This window comes from Halichoerus grypus, chromosome 11 (genome assembly GCF_964656455.1).
Source record: "Halichoerus grypus chromosome 11, mHalGry1.hap1.1, whole genome shotgun sequence".
Classification (NCBI taxonomy): domain Eukaryota; kingdom Metazoa; phylum Chordata; class Mammalia; order Carnivora; family Phocidae; genus Halichoerus; species Halichoerus grypus.
In genome coordinates this window covers 10395682-10419291 of record NC_135722.1, presented here as the reverse complement: position 1 = coordinate 10419291, position 23610 = coordinate 10395682, and the positions used below count along the sequence as shown (strand labels likewise).

Genomic DNA, 23610 nt, shown 5'->3' with positions numbered 1-23610 from the left:
AGAGGCTGGCGCTCGGAGACGCCCACCGCAGCGCCGTCTGCCAACAGCTACAACTCTGGTGTGTGTTCCGAAGGCGGGGTCCACGGACCATTACAGATACACACACACAAAGGCCGTCCTGGTCAAACATCTGTGAAAACTGGGTCAAACAGTTAAAAAGTTTTTTTGCAGTTTTCAAAGGCCTTACTAGCTAGTAAGCATTGTGAGCCTCCAAGGGGGAGAGCAGTGGGCCCAAACTTTCCGGACCATGGAACGCTGACCCAGCAGCACACGCGCGGAGCTGTTGCGTGGCACCAGCGGGGACCGCCATGCTTGGCCGCACTGCCCCCGCCCCAGCACAGTACCTCAGTCACGGCCCCCCAAGTCTCACCTCACATTCCCTTACAGGCTCCAGCAAGCTTCCAGCCCAACACGCTGCGGGACTGCTCTTGTCCAGGGTCCTGAAGACCTCCCTGGGCCACCACCCCCGCCCCTCGGCCCACCTCTGTCATTCCCCCTTAGAAACTCCCCCTGCCAGCAACACCCCTCCTCCCTTTTAGCAAATAAGCACTAAGACTTCAGCTTCGTTATCACGTGCAAGAGGCCACCCCACTTCAGTAGCCAAGGAGCCCTACTTCCACCCCCAGAAGAGGCGCTGGCGATCTCACCTTCTGTTGCTTTACTGTGCTGGCAGTCTCCCCCGGAACCAGCTCTACTTCCAATGTTCAAAAGCCAGAGTCTGGAAAATCTTCTGGATTTAAGCTGACCTGGGACAGGTTCTGCAGCACCCACAGCAGAAGACTCCTTCCTGACAGGTTCACACTTCCTCACCAGCAAAAAAAGGCTATTTTTCCCTCACGTCCCCCTCCCTTGGCTGCTGTGGAAGGCAACCCCACAAGGAAGTGGCAGCACGCGAGCGACATCTGGCGGCACAGATGAATGACTCTGAAACACAAGGTCGAGGCCTGCAGAGCCCTGAAGGGCCGTGGGAGTCTTTCTGGCCAATGTGCTCCCTCCCCGACCTTCCCAGCTTGGGCTTCCTTTTATAGACACACACAGGGAGGTGCTGTTTATTGTTTTCTTTTTTTAATGAAACTAAATCACTGCTTACAAAAACCTGCAAGAGCCCTCACGCTCATCCCCTTCACACTTCCCTTGGCTCAGCCTCTCCCCATCTCCCAGGAACTGAAACTCAGTGAGTGCCATGAGGGGAGAGGCCCTGGGCTCCGACCCGAGCCTTCACAGGGTGACAGTTCTACCTCCCATGATCCTTCCTGTCAGGCTGGAGGTGGCATGGATGAGGGTGGTCCCCGCCGCCGTGGCTCTCAGGTCACCACCCAGACCAGAGTGAAATGATGTGAATGCCCCGCCCCAGAGACCCCCCTCCCCCAGTAGTCTCTCCCCTTCCTCCCCCCCACCCCCCCACCCTAATTCTACCCCGCTACTGAGATGAGGCCCAGCTCCCAGATCCGAAGGGCCAGGGCCTACAGACTGTAGAACTTGAGGCTCCTGTCCATGCCCGTTGAAGCGATGAACTTGGCGTGGTGCCCAAAGGCCACCCCTGTGGTCAGGCCGCTATGCTCTGAGGAGAGAGACAAGAGGCAGTGGTGAGGCTTCTCCCCCTGAGGGCTGAGCGCTGACCCAGAGGACACACTCCCAAATCCATCCAGTGCTCCCCGGGTCAGTGCTCACGTACTCTTTCCCCAGTCGCCTCTACACTCCCGAGGGCAGGGTGCTAGTCCGGCCTGCACACCACCTGTCCCTAGGGCCTTACTTGACGCCTGGCATACAGCAAGCACTCGAGTTTTTCTTGTGGGCTGAATTAACAGATGAACGTCAGCGCCCCCACCTGAGCTTTCGGGGCAACTGCAATTCTGCTCAGTTCAAGTGCTAGAAGTGACTGGGAGCCGGTGGAGGGCACAACAGACCAAGCTGACAGGGTCTCGTTCTTCCCCTTCTCACAACCTTAGTTTTACAGATTTAGCTGAGTTTTCACTTCGGTTTAAAACCTCACTGCTCAGCTGGCTGGTATATGTTTATCCTTTGTAGTTAGCTCTAACTCCTTGCTTACCACTGCTTCCTTAGTGTGTTCTAGTTCAGGGGGTTCCCATTTAGGGAACCTGGGCCCCCAACACAGGGCAGGGCTGGGCCAAGGGCAGAAGAGGCTGGGTGACACGCCGCCCTGGATTCAGGTAGTTCATGAGCAGCAAAGCAAACTCCTTCTAGGTTTAGGGTAACACCTGGCGCCCCGACTAGAGAGCCCAGGCTGGGCTGCCCCGCCCGCTACTCTACCTCACTCAACTCCAAAACCCCGGAGCCCAGTGAAGGGTCACAGCTAGGCCTGCACACCCCTGTAGCACACACACTGAGCAGGGCTCAGCGGGACGTGGGGGGCGGGAGGAGCATCCTGGGGCCCACCCACACCCTGCTGATCAGGGGGAGAATCTCATCAACAAGGACGGCAAGCAGCTGCCGTTCGCTCAGCTCCCTGGCATGCAGCGGGCACCCTGCCACCGTGCAGGCCACTTCTGTGGCTCCAGCTGGGACATCTGTGAAGCAGTGCCAGTGTGACCTTTAAAAAAGGAAGAAGCTGCAGCTCTCAGAGAGCAAGTCGTGTACCCAGAGCCACACAACTATTAGAGGAGGTTTGCAGCCCCCACTATCCACTGTGCCCACACTACTTTTCTTCTCCAGCATCCACAACTGCAATCAAGTGATTGTGAACTCGCTCCACTTCCGCTTTCCTAAGCGGACTGGGAATTCCATTAGTGCAAGGCCTGGATCTCAGTCCCAGCTCCATCCCACAGCAGACAAAGACGCGATGCTGAGCAACGGCAAATCCTTACTATGTGCCAGACACTGTTCTATGTATGCACGTGTGTGTCATACACACAGCTACTTCCTCTGTTTGTACGCACGTGTACACACATACACAGATAACTTCATAGACATACAGGCTCACCTAAACCTCACGACCACCCGGTGGAGTACGCACTGTTAGCATTCCCCAGAGAGACCGGGCAACTTGTCCAATGTCGCACAGCTTGAAGTGGACTTGAAGTGCTAGAGCTGGCATTTAAAGCCCAGCAGTCTGACTCCTGAGTTCATTTTCTTAGCCACTCAACTCTGTTGTCTCAGGTAGTGATGAAAAGCTGCCTAGGCAAACTCACGCCCACCCCTAGAAATTCCTAGCCCGGTGGTATCTGCCCTCTTCATTCTGGGCCAGGGCACCCTGGGGCCTTGGGGTCCCACAGTCAGACCCTACCTGTGAAATGAAGAATCTCTGTCCACTGCTTGCAGATGTAGATCTGGACATCAGTGCCCCCGAGGGCCAGGTAGGTACCGCTCTGGTCAAAGATCAGTGACTTCACCTGCCAGAACCAGGAGAGAGGTCGCACGAGAACAGAAACTACAGGGCAGTCAGGGATAAACAGAAGTTAGATCCATTCGGTGAGTAACCGACAACTGAGGAACCCCTACCGACAGCGCAGGGGAGGGAGGGGGCACACCTCAAAGTTGTTATCCAGCTGCAGCGTCTTGAAGTTTTTAAGCTTGCGCAGATCCCAGAGCTTGACAGAGGAGTCATCGGCCGCCGTAGCCAGGTAGTAGCCATTCTCCGAGAAGGCAATGCTAGTGATGGGGCCCGAGTGGCCGGGGAAGTTGGCCACGTTGGTGCGCTCCTACGGTTGGAGGATGGGTAGCACAACATCACCCACTGGTCATGAGAGGGAGAAGATGGAGTTCACCAAATGCCTACCTCTGAGCCGTCCTCCTCCATCCTTCAGGGAAGGACCACTAGCAGGAACGGCAGAAGCAGATGGCCCACCCCAGGAACCCCGGGCCACACCTATCACATCACACACACACACGGCCACAGTCTCTCCACCCTTGGGACACCCCCAGGGCCAGGTGCCATCAGCACTTAATCACACCTCGTAGTCAAGAGCTCAGAACCTGGGCCTTAGATGGAGGCTGCCATGTCCTACCTTCAAGTCCCAGATCTTGATCTGCGAGTCCATGGTGCCTGTCCCAAAAATGAGCCCATCGGGGTGGAACTGCGCACAGGTGAGAGCTGTGGGAAAGGGAGATGGAGCTGTGGTCAGAGCCCACGGGAGAGACAAACACAGTGAAAGGTTCCTCGCTCTTCACACTGCTCACTATGCCCAGCACAATGCCTAGCACCTGGCAGGTGCTGGCAGCAAATGTATTTTAAGAAGAAACAAGCAAATGACTAAATAAAACATAAAAATAAAGGATAAGCAGCAAAAGACAGAGCCCAGCAACTGTGAAGTGACTTACAGCAGCCAGAGGTCTCATCTGTCACCTTGGTGAGCACACGCCCTGTCTGGATGTCAGAGAAGGCCCAGTACTGAAAAAACAGAGACAACAGAGCCAGTAAGAAAGTGGGTGCCCTTCAGGAAGGCAGGGACCCTATTTCGGCAAACCCTGGCAAAGCTAGCCCCTCTGAACAGAGGAACATTCTCCTCTGGGGTTCTGGGGAACCAGCTGGTGTTGGCAAGATGTTCCCTCCTCCCAGGATGTTCAAGCTCGGAAACCAGCAGGCCTCTGCAGCGTCCAGGCTGGGACCACACCTGGTCATCAGAGGAGCTCAGGAGGTAGTCCCCAGTGGCATGCAGGCTGAGGCCTGTCACAGCGCTCTCATGGGCCCGAACAACCTGCACACAGGAGGCATTCGGGACCGACCAAATCCTGATAGTAGCATCTGGAGAGGCAGAAAACACCAGCTCCTGAAAGGAAAGCGGAAGAGATGGACCATAACAATCTTACAAAAGGGGGCTGGGGACGGCCATAACCCCAACCACTGCTACTCTTTCAGCCCTGTCCTGCCTAGAGCCATCCATCCACCCAATGATGCCTAAGAGAGCCAATGGTAAATGCTATTTAAAATAGTAAATCAAACAGCAATGGCCTAGATGAGGAAGCCTAACTATCTAGAGGTAAGAAGGACAGCTGTACCAGAGAACAATTTCCCACACCCTGTTTCTAGGACCAGAGAGAGCAATGTGGCTGGTGTGACTGAGGAACTGAGTTTGTTTTGTTTTTTTGTTTTAGTTTATTTTACTTTGTTTAAATAGACACACGTAGCTAATGGCTACTGGCAGGGATAGCGCAGGTCTGAGCAGCACTGGGTCTAGGAGGGGCTGCAAGGGCATGTTCCACATTCCAGTACCTCCCACGCTTCACCTCTGCAGGGGCAAGTTAATCCTCAGAAAAATTGGGGGCAAAGAGAACTTACATAGTGTCAGCCACCAATTATTTAGATTAGGACATTAAAAACTGTAAGGCAGAACCAACTACGCTAGTTCGTCAACACGATTTTATAAGAGACATAACATATTAACACCCAGTCAGCAAGAAAGGAGTGCTTTCCATCTGAAATACATTTAGTTTTAGGGCTCCTGGCTGGCTCAGTCGGGGGAGCATGTGACCCTTGATCTCAGGGTCAGGAGTTCAAGCCCCATGTCGGGCACAGAGATTACATAAATAAATAAAACTTAAAAAGAATAAATGAAAAACCAACAAATAAATACATTTAGGTCCATGAAAAATTCATGTTACTCATCTACTTCTAATTTCCTTAAGGGACAGGGAAAAGGCTGACTGTCTGGGAAGCACAGACTCAGCCACTCTCCTACAGTCTCAGGCCCAAACTGTCCCAGACCTCAAGACTCAAAACCTGTAAGGTCAGTAACCTGGTATAATGAGCTGCCTTTGCCCCCTACGCCACCACCCATCTATTTAAGCCCACACCACTTTCAATAGTCAACATCAAGTTCCCCACCCCCAACCCCATAGAACCATGGGAATGTGGACAAACCTGTCCTTCCCAGATATGCTGAGTCAAGATTTTGCTGAGCTTTGTTTTCCATAGTTTGTATTATAGATACTGTAGGGTTTTTCCTTTTCCTAACGTAACGTATGTCTCTGAATATGCTTATTCAAGCTCTCTGTTTCCTCTCTTCCCCTGCTCTGAAGGCCACTGCTCTAGGAGGTTCTACAGAGAACAGGGCAACCCCATTACTGCAAACAAAGGCCTAGTGCCCACTCTGGAGGCTCAGCGCTTCCTCGGGCCCGATTCACTTCGACAAGGACACAGTAGGGCACTGGATGACTGGGCCGCGACCCTAAGCCACTGCAGCAAGGCTCAGGAATGAGGAACCCAGGGTGACTGGCAGAACCCTTTACCTGGGAGGGATGAAACACCACACTGGTGACTTTCTTGGTATGGCCTTTGAGGGTGGCCAGGATTTGCTCAGAACTCTTGTCGAAGACGACAACATTTTTATCTGCCCCACCTAGAAAGGACCCAGATGAGATACAAAAGTGAGTCACGCCCACCTGGGTCCCTCTGCTGAAGAAGGTACTTTTGTCCCCAGGCCATGCAGAGGACAGGAGCATGCACCTTCCCCACCAACCTCCCCGCCTTGGCCTGCTGGGCTTGGCTGGCTCTCACCAGTAAGAATCTTGTTGGTGTCGGCAGGACAGAGGTCCAGGGCAAGGATCCCAGGAATGCTGGCACTGTGCAAACCCTGAGCAGAGGGCACAACATCAAACCCAGTCATGGCCAAATGCAGGCCGGCCATAAAGCCACACAACTGCCCCATTCCATCCCCAGTCCCAGGGAACAAGAGCGACTTCTGTTCCTCATCCACTGCACTTGGCCTTCTGCCCGGACACAGCGCCACCCTTGCGGCATTACTGGGAAAGCCAGCACTAGGCAAGAAGAGAAGCCCTGAGAGCTCTGCAGCCAGGGCAAGAAGCCGGGGCCGGGGCCGGTGCACAGCTCTACGGCCACCGCTCCCGATGCTGGCCGCCCGGCCCAGATACCGGCCCAGACGCCACGGGGGGCACCCTGACTCCCAGTTAGCGGGGACCTGGCCACTCACCACGTGGGATGCCACCTGCCGGTATTTGCTCAGCTCCTCCGGCTTCACCAGCTCCTCCGGCACCGTCTTCCCTCTCTGAGAAAAAGCAAAAGCCCCCCAACAAGAGCGGCAGTGAGTGCAGGATGCAGCGACCTCCCCTTCTCCCGAAGGCGGCAGCCGCCTCCACTGGCCAGCTCTCCCCTGGCTCCTCTGGCTCCGGGAGGACTCACCTTCTTACGCTCCGTGGTGAGCACAGTGGCCTTGTCTTGAAGCTGGGTGAGAGAGAGGAACAGGCACAACGTGAGACAAGTTACTTTGCCAGGGCAGCGGCATGCTAGACACTGGTCACATCTGCAGGTGTCACCTGCACTCGTGATCTGCCAGGTTCTGTGCTAAGGGCTTACGGGCATTCCCTCTTCTTACTCTCACCCCAACCTGATGAGGTGGTGCTGACCTTACTTCACAGAGGAGGACACTGAGCCTCAGAGGAGTAAGGTCCCTTCCCCAAGGCCTCAGTGGTGACAAACGGCAGAGTGAGCACCTGAACCAACTCCCACACCAAGTCTACACCATCAAGACAGCGGAGATGCAAAGTCAGCACAGACAAGACACAAACGATTAACTCCTACAAAAGGTGAGTTCTGTGCGTACAAGAGGGCACTGGCCCTGGAATCTGGCCCGCTCTGCCTTTGAATCTTAGGCTCCGGTTCTTTATCTGTAAACTAAAAATGGCAATTCCCCTTCTGTCTCCCTCAGAGAAAACACATGACAACGTGTAACAAAGTGTTTTACAATCTGCAAAGAACCCCGTGAACAGTAAAAGCTACAAGTTGCACTTATCAGTAATTACAATCTTTTAAATTCTCACAAGTCTACAAAGTAGACACTGTTATTCTCAGTTTAGAAACAAGGAAAATGAGATACAATGTTGGTTAAGTCAGCCCAAGGTCATAAAGCTTCTAAGAGGTGATAACAAAGCATGAACATGGGCAGTGCGGCCTGAGTCTGTGTTCTGCACCCCTCTGCTTCAGTCCCACATGGATGGGACTTCTATTCAATCTGGACTCAAGGCAGAGGGTGAGAAGTGAGGGCCCACGAGCATTCCCACTGAGTGACTTGCTACAACTTACCTTCTGGATAATCTCGGGAGTCATTCCCACCAGCTCACCCAAATCCATCGGCTCGCCTGCACCCTGAAGACAAGAAAGTTAAAGGTTAGGGAGGCACAGAAAGCCAAAGACACGTGCAGAAGAACCATGTGCAACATCGCACACAGGGGCTATGGACTGGCGGGGGGGGGCTGGCCATACTCACCGCAACACTCGGCTGTGAGCTCGGCACGGCCTGCGGCACGATGAGACCAGCCTGTGGTTTCAGGGTGGCCAGAGCTGAGAAAGAAGAATACATTAGAAATGGGGTATTACAAAGCAGGACCAGCCCAGAGCGGGGGATGGCGGGGCCGAGGCTGCACCTTCTCGGGCAGCTGTAACTTCCTTGGTGAGACGGGCAATGACACGGCAGGCGGCATCGTGCTGGTACAGAGCGTGGGACAGCTCTTGGCGGGTCGTCTGCAGCTGCTGGCGCAGAGTGAAGCTGTGCAGCATGACTGCATCCTGGGGAAGGGAAACGCCACTGTGAGGGGTTGGGGAGGAGCAGGGAGCACCCAGCAGAAGAGTCAGCCCTTGATCAAGAGGACACTGCCCCGTATTCCCACAGCCTGGACCAGTATAAGTAACTCAAGCGATACGTGAGGGACCAGGAATGTGCTGGCAGCCACTCTGGAGCTGCTACCCCACACCAAATACTGGGCACAGAGAGGAGTGGGAGCCCGCTCTTTCGCACCCCCATCTCCTCTAATTTACTGGCAAATCTCAACGTCATGCCATCACCTCCCCACGAGGGAAGAATAATGCTGCTGCTGCCATTTGTGGACTGCCCTCATTGTGTCAGGTACTGTGCAAGACAGTCGCTCAAGATGTATTCACTCATCCATCTTTTAGAGAGCCTATTACATACGGTGCAGCTCTTGGCGCAGGGGATATACTGATGAATAAAACAAATCCCTGATGTCACAAGGTTTATACTCTAACCTTATTCTAATTCTCCCCCAAACCCTGAGAGATTGGCACAAATCCTTGTCCTATAGTCAGGAAAACCAGGACTCACATATGAGCAATTTGTCCAAGGTCATATGGCAAATGAGCAAGGGAGCTATGTGTGGAACCCAGATCTGTGTGAGCTCAACAACCAGGCTCCTCCTCCACTATCAACCTGCCCCTCAAAAAAAAAAAAAAGCTCCATCTTTCCCAACCCAAGTCTTAGAGCATTGGTCCCCTCTCTTCAAGTAGAGACATCAGTTCTCTTCCACGGACTCACCCACTCATCCTGCAAGGCTTTCAGAATGGCTGGGATGCTGGTAGCAGAGGGAGGCTTGGGTCGGATTGGGTGAGCAACTGCCAAGAGAGGGAAAGCGGGTATGAAGAACCATAAGCCGGGACTCTTCCTCTCCCCCACCTCTTTCCTCTTTAGCCTGCATTAACAGAACACCATCTCCTCCTCCAGCGCGCTGGCACCACCTCCCAACTTCTCAAGCTCTGAGCTAAAACAGCCCTGGACGGGGGCCAGCCACCAGGCACCTTTGATGTCAATGAGCTGCTCCTCGGACAGAGGCTGGTTGTTGATGGGGTCTGTGCCATTCTCTGCAATATACTTCTCAATGAGCCGCCGCTCGTAAACATGATTAGAGACAGGGGACACGCACGGGTGCTCTGGCACTTCATTGGAGACTGTGGAGAAAAGGCAGGCAGTGAGCTTGGAGTGGTGAAAGGGACCCTGGGACAAAGGGATGCCTCACAGGCAACTGGCCCCAACAAAACCACACGTCCCCACATTCAACTAACAGAAAGCAGGACATGACGCTAGTTTTGTAGTGTCCCCAGCATCTTTTCAGCTACCTAACTAGCTTCTCCATCACTCTCCTGACAGGTAGTCAATCAACAATTACTGCATGACTACTATGTGCCACGTACCTACAGAGCAGTCAGTGATCCCCGCCCATCTCCATCTGGAACAAAGATGCCCAGGCACCCATTATACTCCAGGACACAGAAATACACATGGCCACTCAAACCTCAGTCTAAAGCCAAAATGGATTATCAAAGAAATTACAAATGTTACATTAAGAAGAAACACTTACAAGGCATTCACCAGGTGCCAAGCATGATTGTAAACATTTTCCATAGATTGACTCAACCTCACAACAACCCCCAACAGAGGTATCATTGACACGCCTGCCTCAGTAGACTATGCACCCTTGAGGATCGGGATTACAGCTGGTCTGACTTCCAGTACCATGTAGATGCCCAGCAGGCATCCAGTAAACATCTAACAAAAACATCTAAACACAATCAAATGAAAGGAAGGATGGTGCTGGGAAAATGGAAAAAACCCTCCTCAACACTGAAAGAAAACAATGAATGTGAAAATATTCTCCAAACTTTAATTTCTTCACTATGAAAGATTCCTTTATCTGGCCCTCATTTCCCTTCCTTCCTTCCTCCCTCCTTTTGGATTCATGGAGAGGTTCTGAGAAGAGCACAGGGCTTCCGAGTTGGAAGCAGATAGAGAAAGGGATGTTCCAGTAACCTGATGACACAGTGAGAATGGAAAACATCTGCGTGCCGCATTAAAATACCAAAAGGAAAGACCGTGCAAGGCAGGAAAAAAAAGCATGGATCTGGGGTCGGAGAAACGACCTCCACCACCCAGCTCCGCCACAGTCTCCTCCAGCCTTACATCCTCGTCTGTAAAACCCCGATCTTCCTTTCTGCTTTGGAGAATTCTTGTGAGGATAAAATGAGATCACGGACTTGGAAGCGCCGAGTCAACCAAAGGCTTTATAAATGTGCGCTGTGTTCGGTAGTCGTACAGGGTGAGGCTGGGAGCCAGGGACCTGGATTCCAGCCCTGTCACTGCCTCTAACTCGCTATGTGACCTTCGCAAATTGCAGAATCTCTGACTACCCGAGCGGGACCTCAGACGTCATGCAGTGCAATGCCCTCTTTTTGCAGATGTGGAAACTGAGGCCCAGAGCCTGCGCCAGATCACAAAGCCAATCGGAAGGGAGATCCTGCACAAGCCCGATTCCTACACCACAGCTGTTTCCCTGCACCAGCTCCCTCCATCCAGGCCTCAGTTCACTGCGTAAACAAGGTGCTTGGCCTCAGTGACGTCTGCGACAATAAACTTGAGGCGTTATGTAAACTGTGAAGCGCTGCGCAAATGCACCCCACGCCGAGTAGGAGGAGGACCCCCGCGCTGACAGGTCGCCGCCCTGCCCCCAGGGAGCCCTGTTTTCGCCTCCGCCCCGACCCCGGCGCCGCAGCGGCCCGCAGCTCCTCCCGCTCCGCGCTCCGGCCCCCTGCGACCCGCGATCGGCCGCAGCCGACACTCACTCGAGCAGATCAGGGACATGGCGCCGTCGCTGCGCTCCGAGGCGCCTCACACCGGGCTCCGGGATTCGCTTCTGCGCCCCCCCCGGGCCGCTTCCGGTTCCCCGCTGCTTCCGGGACGCTCCGCGGCTAGCGGGGAGCGACCCCGCCGAGCGATGCACGCGTAGCGCTTCACGTGGGGCTGCGGCCGGTCGCGCGCCTCAGCCTCCAGCACCTAACGGAAACTGCCCTTTCCCAGAATGCAACCGGGCAGGAAAGGGCCCGCCAGGGAACCTTCGGCCATTTCCGGACCGACTCGGCGCCTTCCGTAAAGCGCTCCCGGGGACTGGGGCAGAGGAGGTTCCAAACTACATTTCCCACAATGCAGTGGGATTTTTAAAGCCAATGTATTGAGCAACACTTTCTTGAGACCGTCGTCTTACAAACTTTGGAGTGTATGAGAATTTCCTAATGAACTTTTTAAAATACATCTTCCTGGGGTCCGCCTTAGAGAGTCTGCATTTTTCGTGTGTGCCCCTCGTGATTCTGAGGCAGGTGTATCTCCGACCACGCTTTGAGAGACAGGGCTCGGTGACCGCGAAGAAAGCGCAGGTGCAGATGGGTAGAGAAACTAGCACTGAGGAAAAAACTGTTCTGGTTCTGCCTCTACTACCAATTTGCGCTGTGATCGTGGGCAAGTCATCTCCTTCTACGCCCCTCTCCTACATGACTTCCAGGCCCCTTCCAGCTCAGATCTGTCAGGTTCTAAGTGGCTATCTGTAAGAGGCTCTAAGGAATCATGTACAGAACATGTGGTGTGGGCTATAAGGGATCCAAACAAAGCAGGACAGACAAGTGTAATCAGGGAAGTCTTCGTGGCTGAAGAGGGGTGAATGAGCTGGATTTTGACAGGTAGGCAATATTCAGATAGAAGGGGAGAACAGAGGGCATCCCAAGAAGAAGAGCATGAGCAAAGGCTTGGAGAGAATAAAATTTACAGGTATGAGGGGCAGAATGGCATAGGAGCCTGAAGTCTGAAGTCAGATTGCGGGTGCTCTAATCCCAGCCCAGCCAGCTAGTAAACTGTGTGAACTTCTCTGCCTTAATTTCTTCATCTGTAAAATAGGGGGAATGATAACAAAGGTTGAACTAGCTCATAGGGTTGTTGTGAGGAGTTAATATTTAAAAAGTGCCTTGGGGGCCGCTGGAGTGGCTCAGTCAGTTAAGCATCCTTCTCTTGATCTCAGCTCAGGTCTTGATCTCAGGGTTGTGAGTTCAAGCCCCGCTTCTAGCCTACTTAAAAATAAATAAAATAAATAAAAAGTGCTTTGGACTTTGCCTGGCACATAGTAAGTATGATATACATATTCGGGTTTGTTATCATTAACCCTGAATCCAAGCAAGATTGTCCAAACTACTATCATGTCTCCCCTGCAGCAGTAAAATAGCATCCTAATTGGTCTTGCTTCCAGCCTAGCCTTCTAATTCACTCTTTACAGAACAGCCAGTGATCCACTTTCCATGAAAAATCTATTCCTGCTACTCCCCAGGCTTTCCATTCATCCAACAAGTATTGATTGGGTGCCTCGTAAGTGCCAGACTCCGCTCTGATAACTGGAGATACAAATGGTGAACAAGGTTTCTGCTCTGTTGGAGCTTACATTCTTTTTTTTGGAGGGGGGAGGGTCGCGGGGTGGCAGAGACAATCAACACATCAGAAGAAAATTCCAGAGTGGTAAGCGCTAAGAATAAAACAAATCAGAGAAAGATGGATAGGAGGTGGTGTGGCTGGGAGAGATGGGCTGCTTTAAGCAGGGTATTCAGGGAGGGCATCTCTGAGGAGGTGACATTTTTGCTGAGACCTGAATGAGGGAGAGTGTTTCTGGCAGAGAAAACTTGCCCCCAGGTCCTGCACCATCTAGCCCCTACTGACCTCCACCACCACACCTCATCTTCCCTCCAGCCACACTGGCCTTTCAAGTCCTCAAACTTAGCCCCTCTGGCTGGTTCCACTACTTGTGCCTGGCTCACCTTCCTCCTCTCTCCTCCCCTCCTATTCCCGCCAAAGTAAACTTTCAATCTCATCTTAAATGGCACTTCCTCTGGGGCCTTTTTCTTGACCCCTGTCTGAAGTTTAGACCCCAAAGCACCCTGTAATTCTCCTTCAAGCCATTCTGGTAGCTATAATCATTTGATTATTTAATTGCTTACAAGTGTCTGTTTGATATCTGTGTTCTCCACTAGACTTAAACTCTGTGACATCAGGAACCATCATTGTTCTGGTCACTGTTGTTCCTCAGAGTCTAACACAGCACCTGACACACAGTGGGAACTTCATAACTGTTGTTGCTTGAATGACAGGCTGCCCGACACCAAGTATCTTGAATATTTGGATTGATAGGGAATAAAATGGATGCATTTAGTCAGGGCCTTGAACCAGAGGCTAATTAGACTTGATAGGGCTGGCAGTAGAACAGCAGCTGAGCTGTGGAGTGATAGCTACACTTCCAAAAGATTCCTCTGGAACATACTTACTGAATGGGTTGGAGGAGAACAGACTGGAAGAAGAGAGCCAGAAATTCATTTGTTGAACAAATCCTTATTGAGTACCCACTGTGTGCCAGTCAAGCACTATCCTGGGCATTAGGGATACCACTGTGAGCAAAAGCAGAGGTGTCCCTATCCTGGGGAGCTTAGGGCTGTGACTGAAAAATGGAGAAAACAGGCAGTCCTTTCAAGGCTTGTGAATTTCAAAAGCCAGCCCCTCATGGATAGAAAGGATATAGGGTTAATAATAGGAGTAAATATTACAGGTAAGAACTTGATCTCAGAGTCCTCCCCACTCCCCCCCAATCTCAAACTCCCACAGGGGAGCTAAAGATCCCCTAGGCAGGGAAGGAAGACATAGTAAAAAAGGGATATATGTGTAGCTATAAGTCGCACCTTGAGGAAGGAGCTCTCTGCCTTGCTCCCTTGGCCAAGGCTGCTGCTACTCGGGAACTAAGGGGACATGTTGGCCAGTAACCCAGAAGAAGCTCCACTTCTCAGGTGGATTTAGTGGCAACCTGTGTGGGCAAGTGATGGAAGAGTAGGCAAGACAATGCAGCTCAACTGACAGGATTAGTGACACTTCGGCCCCATGTTAATTTTCCAAACACTGTGTACACTCTGAAAACCAAGGTGGGAAGAACCCCCAACTGAGATTGTTTCTACTACTCAGATGGAAAAGAGCTAAAAAGAAAGTGACTTGTCAGAGCGGGGGTGGGAGTGGGGAGTTACGTTTCTTGCACAGGAATCTGTGACCTGAGATTGGTAGTCCTACAAATCAGAAACCTCTCACAAACAAATGTACATTTCTAACTGTTAGAAAAGCTGCAAGGTGAGCCCCAGGATGCTACCAGAGCCTGTTCTGGAAGAAAGAGAACCTTAGCTTAGGCAGGAAGATGGATGCGGCTGAGAAACATCTCAAGGAAAGAAACAACTGGAGGAGGTGACAGGCTGGTTACTGCTGAGTTGTGTAGTCTGGGAAGAAGGCACAATTAGAAGGCTGATCCAGGGAGGATGGGAAAAAAGGAGTTCTGTTTTAGAATGTTGAGCTTCAGGAACTGTTTTAACATCTAAGGGGGAGATTTCCTAAGGCAGCCAATGTGAGAGAGGTATTCAGACAGCAACTTGGATTTTTTTTTTTTAATGTTCACTCTCGTTACTTGATTGAATCTCCACACACTACTGTGAAGTGAAGTGATATTTTTAGGACCGTATAGGAAAGTCGAAAAGCTGAGGTCAAGAGGGATGAAGCAACATGCCTAGAATCACAAAGCAGACAAGGGATTGCCTCATCCCAAACCCCTGGTTGTTCGCTTTCACGATCTTGCCTTTTTTTTTTTTTTTTGTAGAAATGGGGTCTGGAAGTTGGTTCCTTTCCTTCTCTAAAATTGAGTGAACAATTGGGAGCCATCTGCAGGGTTCCGGGTGTGTAACTGCTCTCGGAGGGGGCGGATGCAACTTCCCAGCGCTAGCGCCTCTTACTGCTCCTCTAACACCTTTTTCCTTTGTGCCTTTTTAGCGCGAAAGTGCCTCAAAAGACCAGGTGCCTCTTGATTAGAACTACATTTCCCACAAGGCCCCAGGAGGCACTGACTAGCCCAAAACTACATTGCCCGGAATGCTGAGGTATTGAAGAGAGGGATGGGCTTCGACTCCGAATTTCAAAGATCAGTTTACTTACTTCACAGGCCAGATATAGTCACTCCTTCCCCCTTTCCTGCCAGAAACTTCCGTTCCCAGCTCAAACTTCCGATCCCACTCTTTTTCGGTGGGAATGCTTGGTTGGGAAAGGAGGGGGTGGGGTGGCAACCATGAGCAAGAGGGTAGGGCGCATGCGCCCACGGCGCAGGCTTTGGGCTGGGAGGGGGACTGGTCGGTCCCCGGGCTCATCCCGCCTTGCGCGTGCGCAGACGATAAACCAACGCCCCGGGGTTGAGGCGCGGGTTTGGTGGCGCGTTTTAGCGAAGTCGCACGTGAAGGACAGTAGTGGCCGGAGCCGGGTGAGTGCCAGTGGAGACCGGGGCTCAGGGGCAGAACGCGGGACGGGCAGGCGGCAGCCGCTGCAGGTGGGAGCGGGGCGGGGCCTCGAGGCCTGGCGAACACGCGTGGGGAGGGGTCCGACGGCGCCCGGCGAGGGAAACAAACTGGGGACCGGGATCCTGGTTGCTATGCAACAGGGGGCGTCGTTACTAGGTAACAGGGAGGCACGCGTTTCCGGGGTGAAGAGGGTTCGGAGCTCTGCTCAGAGGTCCGGCTGAGGCGGGGCGGCTGCCAGGCTGGGGTATGAGGCTAGCGCTGAGCCCCTCGACCCCGCCTCACGGCCCAGCTTCCCGCGGCCTCGCTTTGAGCATCTCGGGGTACCCCGAGCCCCTTGGGGTATCCCGAGCCCATGGGCCGCGCCGCGTCCCTTGCCAGCGACGCCACCCAGCAAGGCTTGGCAGGGGACTTGCTGTTCGAAATAGCACATGCCACTGACACCCTGTCTGGGGGAGGCTGGGCCCTGGGGAGGAAGCTGCCCCTTTGCCCGTCGCCCTGCCCCCAAACAGTTGCTGGGCAGCAGCTGTCAGGGGTTTAGCGGGGGCTGCCCCCACCTGCCGGGACGCTGACTTCATTTTCCTCAGTGGCAGCTTCGCCCCATCAAGGAGCTTCCTTTCAACGCAGCTGTGCTTCTCCGGTGGCCACTGCCTATTTGGATCAACTTTAAAATAAGCCTTTTCTCCCCACCTCTCCCTTGCTACTCTCACAGCTTCTTGGCGGTCTTCTAATATTCCTTTCACAAGCATCTATTAGTCATTGTTCTGTGCTAGGCAATGAGGATTCCAAAAAAAGTTGTCAAGTCTAACCGGAGGCGGTCAGAGTCTAATGGGGGAGGCTGGCCTATAAACTGCTAAATTATGCTACAATGTAATGAGTGGTGTATTGGCTGTCTGTGTACTTGACCCTTAAGGTCTACAAAGCTCTTGCAGAAACGTAGTAGTAGTTCTTAACCCTGCTTAACCCCATTTTGCATTGAGGAGATTGAAACTCAGATTAAGGAATAGGCATAAGGTAGTGGCTTCTAATTTGTGGCAGAACTGAGTCTGGGATGCAAGTCTCGGTTCCTTTGTCTCCTGCCACACTTTGGAGGCTTTGCCTAAAATAGACTTCCTGCGCTGCTGATCGCTTGTGGCAGCTGTCTGGTTATGCATATCAGAAATCCTCGAGGGGCTCTAAAAACAAAATGCTGAGCCCTTCTTTGGGAGAGTCTAAGGTGGCCGCTCTTGGGGCAGACATCCTTGCTTGAACAGGCTCTGCAGACAGACCTTTCTGATGGGCGGCCAGAGCTGAGAACCACTCTTCTACGGGGGCAGCTCTGAGCAATGATAGGGAAAATCAGGGCCGGCAGAGGGGTGTGGAACAAGCAAAGAGGCAGGATTTAGATCCTGGGTTCTGGAGGCAAGGCCCGGTTCTGTTGTGTGAGCTTGAACAAGTCACTTGACCTCTCTGAGCCATAGTTTTCTGAGTAAAATGTGGAATCACAGAACCTTATCAGGTTGTTGTAAGAGTTAAATGAGATGGTGAGGAGACAAGCACTTTGTAAATTATAAAGCACCACACTCATACACAAATAAACATATGCTTAACAAGATACAGACACACTCAACTGGGGCAGGTGGCCGCTTGTGTACATAAATATAAATACACACACATACAATTTGTTGTTGTTGAATGCCTACCATTTGAGGCCAGGTATTGCAGGAGATGATGTTTAAGACCTACTTCCTCTCAGAGCTCGAGACTGCGTGGCTCTTGACTGCCATGGCTTCTCTTTATTAAAAGTATTTGATTGGGCTGCAGTGAGGAGATGAACAACAGTGAGGCTGATCCTTGCTGCCTAGAAAGAACCTAGAAGAAACGAGAAGGAATCCTGTTAAATAAAACAATTGGAAGAAACGGGGGGCGCCTGGGTGGCTCAGTCGTTAAGCGTCTGCCTTCGGCTCAGGTCATGATCCCAGGGTCCTGGGATCGAGCCCCACATCGGGCTCCCTGCTCCGCGGGAAGCCTGCTTCTCCCTCTCCCACTCCCCCTGCTTGTGTTCCCTCTCTCGCTGTGTCTCTCTCTGTCAAATAAATAAATAAAATCTTTAAAAAAAAAAAAAAAAAAAAACAATTGGAAGAAACGGACCAGCCAGTGAGCTGCACCCTTATCTGCAAAGGGTACACTGTAGAATCCTGCTAGATTTGGTTTCTGGTGCACTTCAAAAGGTCAGCTGGCAAGGCAATGATGGCTTCACGGGGGAGGGTTTATTCCAGGTCCCCTAGCTCCTGTTGACTGGGGCAAATGGCTGCCTGAAAGTTGAGGCTCGCACAGAATGCCAGAGGCTCCATGGGGGGAGCAGCTCACGTCACCCTGACCTTCTAAAACAGAGGAGATGACATCTGATCCCTCCTGGTAGAGGTCCTTGGATATAGGACCCAACCCAAGATAGCAACCCTGCTCTTTCAGTTCCCAGGGTGGTTATGACCCAGATAGCTCAGGAACTGACCTGTGCTTTCCTCACGTCTGACCACTGACTGGCAGGCAGGAACCATCTGGTTCTTGATTTATGCCAAAGAGAGTAGAATAAAAGGCTTCCCAGCCTGAGGTCTCTCCCCATGAACGCGTGTTTTGCAGCCCTGCTTGATTCCACAGACCTCAAGAGGAACTTAGGGCAGCTGTTTCTGGGCCAGAAAGTGCACGGATATGAAATTTTTATAACTCTTGGACTCTTCTCCATTGCACTAAGTAAGAATGGGAACCTCTTCCCTCTCCTCTATCCTGGTGGCTCCCATTTCTGGCCAACTCCCTGAGTGATCTGGTAACTGCAAACACTTCAGATACCTGGCTGCTCCTGTACCCGGGGCCTGGCTTAGCCTCTGATCGTCGGGTCTCAATCATGGAAACTCCCTGCAGCTACAGGTTCATTTCTGAGCCTGGAAGAGAACAGGGGATTTGCTGGTGCTGTTTGACATTTCTCAAGCACTGTGGCAAATGGAAGGCAGACTTGGCACACATTTTTTTTGGCTGATCCACACCTGCTTCAGTGAATCGGTACTTATTGGGCCTTAACTTGCCTGTAGCATCACGTTAGGCGAGCTCAGAGCACAGAGCACAAAGTGGTTAAGTGAATTGTCACCAGTCATTCACGGAGATGACTGGTAGATGCCGGGTTTACTTTAGCTCATGAATAATCTATTGCGTGACTTTCTAAATCACTTTTGAGACTGACTTTGGAGACGACCCAGCTGGGCGGCGTGTGCGAGGGGTCCGACATCAGGTGCACTTGGGTTCAAATCCTGGTTTCCCCACTTACTGCTTCTCCCACCTCCGTTTCCTCACATCGGTAAAATGGACTAAAGTAACAATGCCTACCTGATGGCAGCGATTGTATGAGATAGGTGGTGCGTGGTTCACTTTTTATTAATAATAGTATCTTTCCCTAAAGGTTGTGCTTTAATCCTTTGTCTGCCTTGGAGGCTGGGGAGTTGAGATCATTCTATGTCAGCGCATCTCATCTTGGCGCAGTGGAATCACCAGGGGAGATTTGCAGGTCTAAACCTAAGTCACAGCCAGTGACACCAGGGGCTCTGGGCTCTGGACAGAGGCATCAGTAGTTTGGAAGCTCCCAGGTGATTCCAGTGAGCAGCCAGTTGAGATCCACTGTGTTACCTTCACTCCCAGGGAGTGTGCAGTTCGAAGCAGAAGCTCAGGTTCAAGTCCTGACCTTTCTGCTTAGCCCAGTGACCTTGGGCAAATGCCTAACTCCTAAGTCTCAATTTCTTCTCATTTGTTACCGGGAGGGCGAGGAGGTTCATACCCACCTCGTACAATGGTCCTGCAGAGCAGATGGCATATGTGCCGTTCTTTCTTGCTCGAGCACGTACCTGAGTGCTTCCCTTTACATCATTACACAGCAGTAATCGTATTTGTGTGCTATTTTTTAAGTTGTTTTTTTATATCAGCTTTATCTTAAGTAGATTATAACCTCCCTGGGGACAAAGCCTTATAGTCTTACACTTTTTTTTTTTTTTTTTTTTTTTTAATACTCATAGCACCTAAGGCCCAGAGATAGGATTTTTAGAACTGGAATAATCCTAGCTCTTCTCATCCACCCGAAGGCATTGAAGAATACTTGCTGGTTAATTAATATGCAAGTGGTAAAGAATGTGAAGGAGGCACCCATGAGTCAGATGGTCGTGCCCAGCTTCAGTTGAAAGACCCAGTTCTGCCTTTCTCAGCTAACAGGGTAGGGGTGGAGGAGGGTGTTGGGGCAAGTCATAGCTGGGCTAGTGGGTGTCCATGCCAGTTCTGGCTCCCTGCTCACCCTGTGCTTCTCTCCTGGCAGACCCCGCCATGGCAGGCCCAGACAGCAGTTCACCGTGGGGCAAGCATGTGCTCAAAGTCATCCTGATGGTCCTAGTGGCCCTCGTCCTCCTCCACTCAGCATCATCCCAGTCCCATGCAGACTTTGTGCCACCAGGCCAGCAGAAGAAGGAGGCCCCAGTTGATCTCTTGAGCCAGATAGGTCGCTCTATGTGGGGAACACTGGATGCCTGGTTTGGGCCAGAGACCATGCACCTGGTTTCCGAGGTAAGGACGGTGGTCCCTGCTGTGACCACACATATCGAAGAGAGATAAAGGGGGAGACGTTCATAGTCACCCTGTCTTGGCTCCACATCTTCTGTGCATCATAATCCCTGGTGCAGAGAGCCCCACATTCCACAAAATGAAGCCAGACAGTACCTGCTTTTTGCAATCCCATTGTTTGATTCCTGCCCTGGGACCTTTAGCTCTTTCCCTTCTTCCTGCCCTTTCTTGTCAGAAAGACTGAGAAATGAACCAGTCTTTATAAACCCATGTCGCTGGATGACGATAGAGTCTGACTTTGGTCTAAATCTGACCTAAAGTCTTAAATTGGCAAAATATCAAGACCTGAACCCTGTAGAGGTAGAGGTAGGTCTGACTCAGGGTGTAAGGCAGGGCTGTCTCTTCTCCCTAAGGGCATCCCAGGTGTGGCATCACAGACTTTGCATAGGTCATTCTAAACAGTCCAGCCGCTCATTTATAACATCCATCACCCAGTAGAGCTGATTGACCCCTTTTTCACTGAAATATCCTAACCCTTCACAGATGTTGCTTCACACAACTTCGTGATTCCCTGGGAAGACCCCAATTTCACAGGGTGACTACCATAGAGATTTGTTGATTTCCCCCACACACATTCATCTACTACCATCACCAAAGTATTCTGGCAAGTCAGTTGAATGAGGGCCCAGATGTCCCGAGTTCCAGTTCAGGAAGGACACACGGCCTGCTGTCCCTGCTTGGTGGGCTAACCTTTGGCTGAGAAGGAGGTGGGACCCGTTCGTCCCGGGCCTTGCCGGGCGGGGGTCAGAGGCCTAAAGGAGAAGGAGCATGATTGATTGTGGACTCATCTCCTGCCCTGCTCTTTCCACAGACCTTGTCCCAGGTGATGTGGGCCATCTCTTCAGCCATCTCGGTGGCCTTCTTCGCGCTGTCTGGGATCGCTGCACAGCTGCTGAATGCCTTGGGAGCGGATGGTGAGTGCCCGAGGACTGGTCAGGTCTCCCGGAGCTTAGCCTGTCACTTCCTGTTGGTGGGACTTTATCTTTTCAGGGCCCAGACTTTTTCCCAGCTGCTTGACGCCTGCCGGGTTTCCCCAGAGGCAAGCATAAAAGTGGGCTAATGACTGCAGCCTCCCAGGCGTTTGCTTCATGTCAGGCAGAGCATGGTGCTAAGCCATAGTATCTCATTTAACCCTTACCCGCAGCCCAGAGAATCACTCGCATTTTGCAGAGGAACCAGTTCAACCAAGGGCAGTAATCTACGCCCGGCCAGCAGGAGCGGGAGCTGAGATTCAAGCTCCTATCTTTGTGACCCTGTGGGAAAGGGTTTTTCCTTTGTAAGGGGGTTTAGCTCCTCCCCCTTTTTTGGTTCTTGCCCCCTGTGCCCTGACCACTCCAGGTTGGCTGATTCTGTAACTCTCCCTCTTCCAGGAGACCACCTCACCCAGGGCCTGAAGCTCAGCCCCAGCCAGGTCCAGACATTCCTGCTGTGGGGAGCAGGGGCCCTAGTCGTCTACTGGCTTCTGTCTCTGCTCCTTGGCTTGGTCTTGGCCTTGCTGGGGCGGATCCTGTGGGGCCTGAAGCTTGTCCTCTTCCTGGCCGGCTTTGTGGCCCTGGTGAGGTCAGTGCCCGACCCCTCCACCCGGGCCTTGCTCCTCCTGGCCCTGTTGACCCTCTACGCCTTGCTGAGCCGGCTCACTGGCAGCCGTGCCTCGGGGGCCCAACTGGAGGCCAAGGTCCGGGGGCTGGAGCGCCAGGTGGAGGAGCTACGCTGGCGGCAGAGGCGGGCAGCCAAGGGGCCCCGGAGCGTGGAGGAGGAGTGAGAAGGCCGCCGGACGAGGCCACCTTCGCCATACCAAAGAGCTGCACTGCTTCTGGATCGCACAGCCCTCCTTCCGGCCCCCGGCCCCTTTCTTGCCCTGTCTCTGAACTGTCAGAGCCTTCATCCCTCCACCAGACCCCCTAGCTGAGAAAGAGGAAGACCATGACCCATGATGGACCCCAGGAGCCCATCTTCTGAGGTTCTCTGTCTGGAATTGGTTGTCCTAACCCTTTCTCTGCTCCCAGCCTGCCTCAGTCAGGCCGGGTTGGCAGGGTCTCCCCTGTGGCTTGTGCATCTGCTCTCAGTGGACATCCCTGCCATTGGTCTCCCGTGACTCAGCCAGCTCCCCTCTCCTCCTGCCTTGCCTTCCTCCTGATGCTCTCACTCTCCTGTCCTTCTGGAGCTCCTCCTCTGCCAAGTCCCCAGCTTCCTTCCTGTTTGTCTCCTTCTAGCCCTGCACTCCACCCAAACCACAGTCCCTCGAGGCATGTTCCTGTCCTCTTCATTGCCTAGCCAGGGGGAAGAGGCAGGGCATATGGGACCTGAGGGGAAGGGCTGGGGGAGTTCCCAAAGGGTTTGGGAATTAGAATGTACATTGAGTCTGTTACAAGTGCCTTAATCCGAGCCAGCAGGGCCCTCTGCTTGCCCGCCGCTGTACTGTATGTAGGAAAGTGCACTGTGGCTGCTTTGTGTCAAGAAGAGAGTTTTCCCTCTCAGAATCTTGATTCCCCTTCAGCCAGAGCAAAAGGTGACTGCTTCATAGGCTTGTGCCTGCAAGTAGGACCCTGCAGTGGCCATCAGATCCCCTGTGGGGATTTCAGAGACACTGAAGGAGAAAGGAGGACTCCTCTCGTCTGCACAGCTCTGGACGGTTCTCCACCCCTCTCCCTCCACTCACTGCCACTAAGGAGTTGCTCATCAGGGTCCACCCCAGTGGCCCAGGGGGAGTGCAGAGCAGACAAACCAGAGCTGCACACCATGGCCCCTTCCTCTCCCAAGCTCCAAGAGGGGCAGGGTGCCTGCCACCTGAGCCCTCTCCACCAGGGGTCTCATTCTTCCTCTGAGGCTCTGGTGGCGGTGGGCGTCCTCTGCCAGGGCCAGCACAGGATGTGAAGAATGAATTCAGTGCTCAGTTCTTACTGTTAAGGTCTGATGTGGAATCACAGCAGCAGTGATATATATTTTTATCAGCGCTTGGTTGGTTTTAAATAAAATGCACGCTATTTTATTATCTCGTTCATATAAAATGTATTTACTCAAAGTCTTGGATGGCTTTCATTTGTCCCTCCAGCTAACTCCATTTCTGCGGAGCAGCTCGGTTTTCTTGACTTCTCCCTGCA

General features: G+C 52.5%; 2 protein-coding genes across 2 annotated transcripts; one reads left to right on the top strand and one right to left on the bottom strand.

Moving 5' to 3' along the window:
• Positions 1-1405: 1405 nt before the first annotated feature.
• Positions 1406-11560, bottom strand: PRPF19 (pre-mRNA processing factor 19). The gene is made up of 16 exons (XM_036110632.2): positions 11321-11560; positions 9503-9652; positions 9243-9319; positions 8338-8479; positions 8181-8254; positions 7997-8059; positions 7097-7138; positions 6888-6962; positions 6455-6530; positions 6187-6296; positions 4572-4727; positions 4279-4348; positions 3966-4051; positions 3489-3659; positions 3245-3350; positions 1406-1561 (listed from the first exon to the last, which is right to left on the bottom strand). Exons 1-16 carry the CDS (start codon positions 11337-11339, stop codon positions 1464-1466), a joined length of 1515 nt encoding a protein of 504 aa, XP_035966525.1. The 5' UTR covers positions 11340-11560; the 3' UTR covers positions 1406-1463.
• Positions 11561-15695: 4135 nt separating this feature from the next.
• TMEM109 (transmembrane protein 109) lies at positions 15696-23531 on the top strand. Its single transcript, XM_036110637.2, has 4 exons — positions 15696-15843; positions 20208-20452; positions 21321-21423; positions 21880-23531. Exons 2-4 carry the CDS (start codon positions 20216-20218, stop codon positions 22269-22271), a joined length of 732 nt encoding a protein of 243 aa, XP_035966530.2. The 5' UTR covers positions 15696-15843; positions 20208-20215; the 3' UTR covers positions 22272-23531.
• The last annotated feature ends 79 nt before the right edge of the window (positions 23532-23610 follow it).